This window comes from Callorhinchus milii, unplaced genomic scaffold, assembly GCF_018977255.1.
Source record: "Callorhinchus milii isolate IMCB2004 unplaced genomic scaffold, IMCB_Cmil_1.0 Scaffold19, whole genome shotgun sequence".
Lineage (NCBI taxonomy): Eukaryota > Metazoa > Chordata > Chondrichthyes > Chimaeriformes > Callorhinchidae > Callorhinchus > Callorhinchus milii.
The window spans coordinates 9677931-9689095 of NW_024704760.1; the positions used below are offsets into that span (position 1 = coordinate 9677931).

Sequence of the window (11165 nt, forward strand, 5' to 3'; positions counted from 1 at the left end):
CACCTGCACTAAACTCCGCAGCCCGATTACTCCAGCCCTTGCCAAACTCCACTGGCTCCCTGCAACAGAGCAGATCGACTGCAAGATCCTCACTCTAGTGTTTAAACCTGTCCACGCCTTGGCAACCCCCTACCTCTCTAACCTCTCTCCTCACAGCACTACCCGCTGCCTCCGCTCTACTGGCTCCGGTCTCCTCCTTGTCCCTCGAATCCTCTACTCCACCATCGACGGCTGGGCCTTCAGCCACTACACCCCAAAGCTATGGAACTCCCTCACTCAATCCCTTCGCCTTGCCCCCTGTTTCCCCATTTTCAGGTTGCGCCTGAAGACCACCCTCTTTGACCGTGCCAATGGTCACCTTCCAGCTCCCTTGGTGCAGCACAGGACTCCGCCACTTTAACCACTCTGGGTCGCTGCCCGGGGTGGAGGGTGCCATATAAATCTAAGTTGTTGTTGCCAATTTGTGGGACCTTGCTGTGCAGATGTCTACCACGTTTGCCTACATAAAAGATTGCTCTATTTGCTTGCAAAGTGCTTTACAAGATATTTTAACGTGGTCATTCTAACAATGTAACGTTAGATAACATTGAAACCGAGGTTTATGCCCAACTTAATGCATTTGTGTCTGCTATTGCCTCTGAGTGTCAATCACACCAATAGCAAGAATCCCAGACCAGTCCTGAGCAGGTGGTAGCAGATTAGTCACCCAAAATTTGTTTGGGAAAAACTATGTTTTCAACTTCAATTTTTTAATTCAAATCACATACAAGATTTGAAAGGGTTACATGAATTACGGTGCCTCAGTTCCTCTCATTTAAGGATGGTGACTGAACACTGTAATTTCCTGCACATAAATTATGATGCGGGCTGTTCCCAAAGCTGGAAATCACTGAAGCTCGAACTTGAATTTTGTTTGCACCTGTCCCTTCCTTTACTGAGCTGAAGCCATGTATGTTAGATGTGGTGATATGTTACTTTCTGACAAACAGCCTGGTCTTTGTGCTTGTGCATGTATGCTCATGCCCACGTGTAAGTAAGCAAGTAACACAAAGACTAGACTTTATATTAGAAGTTAACATATCACTGGTAGGGTTTCTGTTCATTTCAGTATCCATTTCTTTCAGGGAGTTGCCTGGTATGCGGTTTATGACACTCAGGCACTTAATTAAATTATTTTGCCACACTTTGCAGATACTGTGCAATGAGCAGAGTTTTATTACTATTATTATACAGTACCTGTTATTTTATAACTCCTTAGTTGTGTAGACTGGACTCCTATTTTAAACTGAGACAATGGCATTCTATTGAAATATTGAATACAGACATTTCATTAAATAAAAAAAACTCTTAACTACAAACCTGTTGTTGATTTACAAAAAGCTTTACATTCGTTGATTTACAACAGGCCCTTTTTATCACAGAATAGCTATTACTCTGTCAGACATTATTGAATGTGTTGGTGCTTGAATTAGATGGACATTTGTCCCCTCTCTACAGAAACATGGAGAGCATCATTCGGCTGAATGACGTGCTTTCAGACCCCCCCTGAAAGATGCTATGTATATTGTTGTTTTGGAATAGAAAATGTACAGGGAAAAATCATTTTTTTACAGGAAGCTTTCCTGCTATTCCTTAATGGGCCCAAACACCACATAGAAGACTAATGTTGCCCAGAATGAGTTGCTTATTGAAATAGACCCCCTTTGAGTTACGTAATGCAGTATATATAACACACAATGATTTCATTGTCAGCGATACCCAGTAATCTGCAAAGCAAACTGTTTGCCAATAATTGGGTAATGTATGACAATTGCAGTGGCATTAATAGCTTGTAGGGTACCAGCTTTTGTATCTCACTCGGGAGATTCTATAACATTGTGATCTATAGCACATGCTTGGCTATCATTCTCCTGCTTCAATCTTATTTCTGCCGGCTTGTTTAAAGTATACAAACAGGCATTTTTAGCACAGAAAGAAGCCTTGAGGCCCATTGTACCTGCCACAGTTACCTACTTTTAAATTACCCTTTTTACTCATCCCACTTTGCTATCCTCCTTCGGTGGAGGTAAGCAGCAAGTGTAAAGTAAGCTAGCTTCAAGGTGGTGTACTTGGAAACAGAATGTTGGAATTAAGGCAACCTCTGTGGTGGACTTGCTAGTTTGGTTCCTGAACTAGAGTATTCCAGGGAATTGCTGATGACAGAGCTGGTTGGCAGGACTTGGAGGGGCAGACGGGTCAATGGGAGCACGTATTATTCCTACTCAACTTCTGGTAACGCTGCAAGCCAAAGCCCTAATGGGTAGGGTGGTCCTAGCTGAACAAGCAGTGGGAAAGTTTGCCTGACAGTATTATCGATGATCAGCTATGCGGTTTAGCTGGTTAAACTTAAACGGTTACTGCAACGCACACTCTGGGTTCCCCAAGCCTTGGCTCTGGCCAACCTGCGCCTAATACTCTCTGTAGTTAGGTAAGCAGTGTGCATCCCTCCAGGTAGTTTCCATTCTAAACACAGGGAAATCTCCATGTGATTGTGGCATTCATATGTATAAGCTCTTGTTTTGGTTTGTACACTCTTAATCCCACTGAAAATAGTATACACCCTTTTTCCCCAAATCTCTCTATTTGTATTTCTCAGGTGCTTTCTAGTTTAATTTTGAATCATTCTATTTCTACTAAACCTTATCTATTTAATTCCAAATGCTGTTGTTCACTCTGTAGAATCTCAAATGCAAGACCTGCCCTGCCCTGGCTTACTCCACAGATGCTAACAGAAAACACAAACTATAAGTAATTCAACAGAAGGATGAAAATATTGTTGGAACCAGAATAATCTTGAGTTTTTTTTAAAAAATTGGAATGCTTCCAGTGATCTCTCCTCCCCCAAACTCAAATATGAACTCATGTTTCTGCATTGTGTCCTAATCAAAATGTTTAAATTTGATCTCCAGGGTTTCTTCCGAAGAACCATTCGCATGAAGTTGGAGTATGAGAAATGTGAGCGGAACTGTAAGATCCAGAAAAAGAATCGGAACAAGTGCCAGTATTGTCGATTCCAGAAGTGCCTGGCTTTAGGAATGTCCCACAATGGTCAGTAAAGCTCGCCCATACACAACGATGGGAATTTTAGATGATGGGTTAACATACATACAAATTGTAAAAGGTTTAGTTAAACAGTGTGCTGTTAACTATTTATATTTTAGTGGTTCATTTGGTAGCACTCTTGCCTCCGAGTCAGAAAATTATGGGTTCAAGCCCCATGATGGGACTTTGAGCTCATACTATTTCTACTAAACTCTTTCTGTTGAATTCCAAATATTGTTGTTCATTCAGTAGAATTTCAAACGCAAGACACCAGGCTGACACTCCAGTGCAAGTGAAAGATAATTGCATGACTGTTACCAACACTGAATACTATAACAATACTAATCCTTACATTTCATATAGCACCTTATCATGTCATTGAGATGTCTCAAAGCAATATACAAAGCGATATCTTCACAGGATATGCTGTGCAGTGAATTGATTGTGTATTTTGTGGGCGAAATGCTTCAATCTGAAGCTGAATACTGAATGTTCTCAACTCATGCCACCGCCCAACTTTGTGCTGTAACCTACTGCAGCTGAACCTCAGATCCCTGGGAATTGCTGAAAGCAGATCTGTCATAAACCATCGTCTTAAAACGCTTTCGGTTTTGTTTTACGTACATGAGAGACACAAACTGAACGCTTTCTCTCTCTCTTCCGAATGACAGCTATCCGTTTTGGTCGAATGCCAGAAGCAGAGAAGAAGAAGCTGGTTGCTGGACTGCTAGCCGGTGAAGCTACAACGGTTCAGAACCCACAAATAGCTGATCTGAAATCATTGGCAAAGCACGTCTATGATGCATATCTGAAAAACTTCAACATGACTAAAAAAAAAGCACGAGATATTCTAAGTGGAAAAGCAACCAAGGACCCGGTAAGTAAAAGTGTGGTGGTGGTGGGAGGGGAGGAAGGGGCCTTGTGGTCCATGGCCTGAATACTGCAGCTCATCATGTCCTAAAGACACAAACCAAATAGTTTACTCCCCAACTGTACATATAAATTGTGAATGTGGAAGGAAGCTCTGAATACACATATCCATGTATATAAAGAGCACTTTAATGTAAACAAACCTGCCGGCTTGATAAGAGACATCATTTTGGATCTTTCTTGAATGAGCCTATCAGACTGTAATGCCCCTTCCCAACAATGTATTTTCAGTTGTCAATGTTTGGACATGAGTGAACTGAATGTCAATAAACTAACTCACTGGAGAATGTGTTGGAAGTGAATAAGTAGCTTTAAATATGTACGTTGAGGAGAGAGTGAGTCAGGATCCAACACATGTCTAAGACATGGACAAGATGAGTCTAAGATCGAAACATGGCGCAAACACATGGTGCCCACTGGCCAATATGGAACCTATGACATCCTGCAACTGTCCAACGCAGAAGGGTAATAAAGTAGAAGAGTGGGTAAAATGCTGCTTCTTGTAAACTAAAGTTTTTATCCCAAACCAGAAAGAAACATCAAAAACTAATAAAGAATCAGAAACGAGCTTGGGATTGTAGGAGAGGTAATAGGGGATTGATTCCAGATTCCCAGGTCCATAGCACTTGTAAAATACTCCTAGATATCACCCTACGTGAAAGGTGCTATGTAAATCATATAAAGTTTATTGTTTGTTGTTGAAATTCCACATGGATCTAGATTTAGAATGTTCTTAGCACTTCAGAAGGTGCCCATTTTGGACAATTAAATTTTGAAGCCAGTTTGCTATAATTCTTAAAAGACCAATACATTTAGGGTTAAGATTTGTCCATAATTTGCACGTTTTAAAATACTAAGAAAGTCTAGACATGAGTGGAATTTCTACGCCCAGTCTGTAACATTACATTACACATATAATGTAATGTTTATGTTGAGGTCAGGAGCTGCAGGGTGACTGTGTAACATTCGTGCCTCCCATCTCAGTTTAGCTTGGAAGAGACACGGGGCTTGAGTGAACAGAACTGGCTGGGCAAAACCACCTCCTCCCCAGCCCATAACAAACACTAGTCATTGCCCTCACTCAGTTCATTCACTTTACACCTTACTGCAGCAAAATAGGCATATTATTGTTAACATTAGTTTATTAGTTACTCGCTTGCAACCAAAGGATCCAATATAGAATATAGATTGACACACAGACAGATACACAGATATTTCACCTATCTATACTCATCTGGGAGGACTCCTGTTGACGGACTCCTTTTAGGTCGGTGCGACCACCAGGTGTGCATACATACGTGCTTTGTGATGCTGGATGCCACAGCACCATAGTCAGCCGGTGCAGCCACCAGGTGTAACTGAAGTGTGTGCGTACATACGTAGATGCTCTGTGACACATGATGGTGTAACTGCAAAATTGAAAATAACTCATGAACGATAGGAGATACCTGAAAACAAATATGCCCAGGTCACTCCCAGATGTAAGACCTTTCCAATGAGGTATGAATCATATCTTTACATTAATTGGTTATTGAGATCCTTCTGGGAGCGTAGACTGACGTTGTTGTTTTATTAGTATATAATAGATTCCATAACACAAACTGTCGCATTCCCATTTTCACCATATTCGATGATTCGTTTCGAGAAGTTAATTCTCGTAATTCTACCATTTGTGATGTTTTGCACCGTTTGGGCTTGGTTTACTGAAACAGCTGTTGTACTCCTCCTCACCTGCCAACTGATGACATTTAAGGTTATTACTAGAAGTGTAAAAAGGGGAGTTCTGGAGAACAACATTCTTTCAGAGGGTTGTCAGTGTGCGGAGTGGGGGGGGGGGGGTGTCAGAGCAGAGTTGATTGGGACGTGTAAAGGGTAATTAGACTGACGCATGCAGAGGAAGGGCGTTCAGAGGTTTATGGAAAGAGATGGGAACTGGGATTAGAATTAGGGAATTATTATGATTATTATTATTATCCCAATGAGTTTTGAGAGCACTGCCTTTCTGTATTATTTACAATGTAAGTTGGAGACATCTGGTGGCTGTAGAAGGTACTGAGTCAAATTTTACCAAATCACTGCTTCAAAGGAGATCTGAAGATAGAATGATTTACACCACAGAGTGAGACAATTCAGCCCTTTGAGTCTGCATCGCCTCTCAGAGCAAAGTATCAATTCAAATCACCCTTCACGAGAATGGGTCTCTGTTTTTATAATTCTGTACTTTGTGTTTTGGTGATTCCTTAGCAAGTAACCTCTTTTATTTGTGTTGAGGCAAAAGGATGTTTCAGGTATTCAATTACTGAAACGAAGCAACGTCACTTGCAACGGAGATGATTTTGATTAGATTTTGAGAATGTTTTGATTTGTAAAGTATTGTTCACTGTAATATTTGGGGTAAAAACTTCAAAATGTAATATGCGCTTCTAATGAAGCGGCATATCCAAAACATAGCATTTCGCTCTTTCAAATGCTATAGATTTCCAGTATTTGGGATGCACAGATTTCTAGCAGTTGCACTTTCTTTTAATTTAATTTATTTTTATATCTTGGAACTAATATAACTTAGTTCCAGGGTGAAAGTCAGTTCCATCCACTAATGCACTCTCCTCTGCCCCGGATGCAGCCCTTTGTTATTCACGACATGGAGACGCTCTGGCAGGCCGAGAAGAACCTGGTTTGGAAACAGTCGGTGAACGGGATCCCCAACAAGGATATCGAGGTGCACGTCTTCCATCGCTGCCAGTGCACCACAGTGGAGACTGTGCGGGAACTGACGGAATTTGCCAAGTGCATCCCCGAATTTCTGAACCTCTACCTGAATGATCAGGTGACTTTACTGAAATATGGTGTCCATGAAGCCATTTTTGCCATGTTGGCATCAATTATGAATAAGGATGGTCTTTTGGTGGCCAATGGCAATGGATTTGTGACACGCGAATTTCTGAGGAGCCTACGTAAGCCGTTCAGTGAAATTATGGAACCTAAGTTTGAATTTGCTGTGAAATTCAATGCCCTGGAGCTGGATGATAGCGACCTGGCTCTTTTTGTGGCTGCGATCATTTTGTGTGGAGGTAAGGAACCATTTTCCTCTCTCAGTGCATTGGCTCGCTTCATGTTGACATCTGTTTGAAACCACTTTATGGTTCATTTTGCAAACAATCAATGACTTGCATTTATATAGCAGCCTTCACGTGGGACAGCGGGGTCCAACTGGCGGCCCGTGGGCCACATCCGGCCCGGCGGGTGATTTCATCTGGCCCGAGAGTATTTTTAACATTCCAACTTCGGCTCCCTCTGTCCCTGGTGCATGTCCCTCCCAGGGCAGAGACAAGAACGGCAGATGGGAGACGCAGCGCAGAGAGTGGAAATAATACCGGCCGTTACTGCAGTCTGTCAGGAAGGCAAGCGCGTCTCTTACCAACCGTGTCCTTAGCAATGGCCGGCTCCTGTCACTGCAAATAGTGAACCACGTGTCAGACTGGGAGAGAAAGAGATAGGAGTGGAGAGAGGGGCTTGAAGTGAGAGAGGGAGGGGTGGGGAGGCAGAGAGGAGGGGTGGGGAGAGGAGGAGGGGGGAGAGGAAGAGGAGAGGGGGGGAGAAAGGGGAGGGGAGAGAGAGGGGAGGGGGAGAGAGAGGGGAGCGTGTGTGTGAGAGACATGAGAAAGGAGGAGTCAGAGAGATTGTGTGATAGAAGGGGAGAGAGAGAGAGGACGGGGAAAACAAGTAATTGACAGAGCGGGAGATAGAGAGAGGGTGTGTGAGCGGGGGGGAGTGTGTATGTGAGAGGTGAGATTGTGTGCGAGAGAGAATGTGAGGAGGGAGATGGGAAGAGAAAGAAACAGCAGAACACAGTGAGAGGGTGAGAGAGCAGAGAGTATGAGAGGGGATACAGAGAGTGTGTGCGCGAGAAGGGAGTAAGAGAGAGTAATTGAGAGAAGGAGAGAGTGTATGAGAGAGAGGAAGAAAGGGGGGTTGAGAGTGATGGGTGGTGCAATTGGAGACGAGAGAGTGTTAGAGGGAAGAGAGGATGAGAGTTTGCGAAAGAGCACATAAGAGAGAGGGTAGAGAGAGAGAGCGTGAGAGGAGGGAGAGATAGAAACAAAAAAAGAGTGAGCGAGCAGAGAGAGAGGTGCCCAGCCAGCAATGTCGAGTGCTTTGAGATGTCCTTCAAACATGAAAAAAAGGTGCTGTGTAAATGTAGTTATGTTTCTGGAAGGGAAACACAAAATATTGCTTAGGCGGCCCGTGGACCTTTCTCAAATAGGAACAGCAAATGCGGCAGCCAAACAATATTATCCTGACATCTGGAGGCTGTAGAGCCTCAGTTAGAGATTAGAGACTTAGTGGCTGATCAAAACTGAAGTTACATGTTTTTTTCTCTCAGTTTACTGGGATAAAACAGAGAACCATACAAATTTATAGTACAGAAGAAAGGCATTTGAACCATTGTGTCTGTGCTGGCTCTTTTAAAGACCAGTTGATCCTGTCCTATTTGCCTGCGTTTTCCCCGTATAGTTTAAAATATGATAAGCTTTCTTTTTTTTGCTTACATCTAGATTCTTTTTCCTGATTTAATTTTTTTTTAAATCAATTTGGCTGCAGTTTCCTTAGGAAATGCAATACGGATTTACATTTATATGATACCTTCAAGTCGGGAGGACAACCCAAGGCCAAGGGTTTGAGGGGCGGGGGTGTGTGTGGGGTGGGTGGGGGAGATGGTTGAAAGCACAGTCAAAGAGGAAGACGCTCTTGAGGGGACTGGAAGGGGCGAGTTGAAGGGACTCCAGGATGGAGATGCAGCGAGAGGGGGCTTGTAGGCTGAAAGCCTGACCGCACTTGTGAATCAGCAGTGCTTGGAAAGCTCTGCCTTGCGATTTCTTGCATTAATTGTTTAGTTTTTTTTAATAATCCAGAGCATCAGAAAAGCATGAGCTGATTTCAGTTCTCACATTTTATGATTTGAAATAATAATCCTTACATTTTGGTATAATGCCTTTCATGTCAGGAGGACATCCTAAAAGCTTTCACAGGATAGACTGGTATATGGTGTTACTGTGTGTTAAGTGAGTGAACAAGCCAACCAAATTAACCCCAATATGATCATTGGGTGGATTATTAAACACCAAAGAAGATGTACAGGTGTGGTGAGATAAACATTTTATTGTATCTGAGGGGAACTGAGTTCCTAAGGGAAGGTTAGGAATCTAATCTTTGTGAGCCTGTCCTCAGATATTTCCTGACTCTGGTATCATCAATTTATCAACATTTCGAGCAACGAGTTAAAATGAAAACAGCTGAAATTCAAATTGCAACACGACCATTTCGTGTTCAACAATTTTATCAACGTATATGCATCTTAATTGCCCACAAGACATCTTTAAGATCCATAGATAGACAGTATTTACCACCTGTGGAGTCCTGTAGCTTGTGCTTAGACCACTCGCCTCGCAAGAATTCGATTCCCGGGAAGGGTGAAACGTTGGGCGAGTTTTTTTTACTCCACACACCACTGCTTACTGTAGAACCGTGTAACGTAGAACACATTCTGCTTGAGCACCACGAGTAAATCTCAGAGTAGCACACAACCAGCAATTTCTAACCTGCATTTGAATTACATGACCTGCAATCGAAGAGGGGAAATTCAAAACAAATCTGTGGAAACACTATTTCAATAAGCGACTAGTAAGTAGGAATTCAGTTGTTAGTTATTATTATTACCTATTTCTCCACCCTGACCAAAGTGCTTTTGCTTATAGTTTGGCTGTGGTTGTAGCACAGTGCAGGTTTATATATAATAATAATAATCCTTGTATTTGATACAGCACCTTATCACGTCTTCAAGATGTCTCAAAGCGCTTGACAGAATACACTATGAAGTGACTTGACTGTATATATTGTGGGCAAAATGCGGCAGCCAAATGTTTAGTTCCATTTCCCTCTTCCCTACTCTGGATTCAATTGAACGCTTACGATTGGGAAACTTGAGGAATGTGAAAACAAAAGCCAGAATCTCACATAGAACGCATTCTGCTTGAGCACCACGAGTAAATCTCGGAGCAGCACACAACCAGGAATTTGTAACCTGCATTTGAACTATGTGATCTGCAATTGAAGAGGGGAAATTCAAAATAAATCTGTGGAAACACTATTTCAATAAGCGACTAATAAATAATAATAATAATAATAATCCTTGCATTTTTGATAGCGCCTTATTATGTCTTTGAGATATAAATGTACGGAACAGGCTCCCTAGGTGGATGCAGAAAGTGTTGATTCTTTCAAAAGCAATTTGGAGAGATTGCTTTTAGTAAATAATATCATGGGATACAGAATATAGTTTGGAACTTGACATGTGCATCAACTGCCAGGATGGGAAAGGTGAACTGGATGGGCCTTTGTCTTCTTTCGTCCAGCATTTGCTGTGCATAACTGCTGTGTGCAATTGGCTGCCGCGTTTCACCCACAAATATACAGTCAATTCACTTTACAGTCTATTCTGTGAAGCGCTTTGAGATGTCGAAGACGTGAAAAGCGCTAAATCAAATGCAAGGATTATTATCATTATTTCTTACATTCTTATGGTCAGACCTTAACTACTTTTACTTTCTTTTAGACCGTCCTGGTCTGATGGGGGTGAAGCAGATTGAAGAGATGCAGGACAGTATTCTCCAGGCCCTCAGCCTCCACTTGCAAAGCAACCATCCGGACTCACAATACCTCTTCCCAAAGCTCCTCCAGAAAATGGCTGACCTCCGACAGCTAGTGACTGAGCACGCTCAGCTGGTTCAGAAGATTAAGAAAACTGAAGCAGATACTTCTCTGCACCCTCTGCTGCAGGAAATCTACAAGGACATGTACTGAGCGACACAGAACCTTCACTGTGTGATGAAATCAGCGATGCAGTTCAAGCGCTTATCAAAATAGATCGACATAGAGATTTAATAGATTTCTTACAAAGCGCTCCTCCTGAATTGCCTACTCTGAACTGGCCGGTGATAAAGTCATAAGAGTAGAACATAACGAATAAGATTCAAGAAATCTCTCACATCTAGGACACATTAATGTATTGCAATAAATAAAAAAAAAGTGGTGTGATTTTTGATCTGGGTTGCGGTGGTGAAAGCTCTGCTTGGTGTATCATCCTCCGACTTGCA

The 11165-nt window shown here is 42.3% G+C and overlaps 1 protein-coding gene across 1 annotated transcript in view; it reads left to right on the forward strand.

Annotated features, from left to right (window-relative positions):
- LOC103179054 (peroxisome proliferator-activated receptor delta) overlaps nt 1-10928 on the forward strand; it is a 28299-nt gene extending 17371 nt beyond the window's left edge. Inside the window, exons 4-7 of the mRNA XM_007894121.2 lie at nt 2949-3087; nt 3753-3958; nt 6635-7082; nt 10625-10928. Coding sequence (XP_007892312.2) covers nt 2949-3087; nt 3753-3958; nt 6635-7082; nt 10625-10872 — 1041 coding nt within the window. The 3' untranslated portion in view covers nt 10873-10928. The remainder of the gene's footprint in view (nt 1-2948; nt 3088-3752; nt 3959-6634; nt 7083-10624) is intronic.
- Nucleotides 10929-11165: the final 237 nt, after the last annotated feature.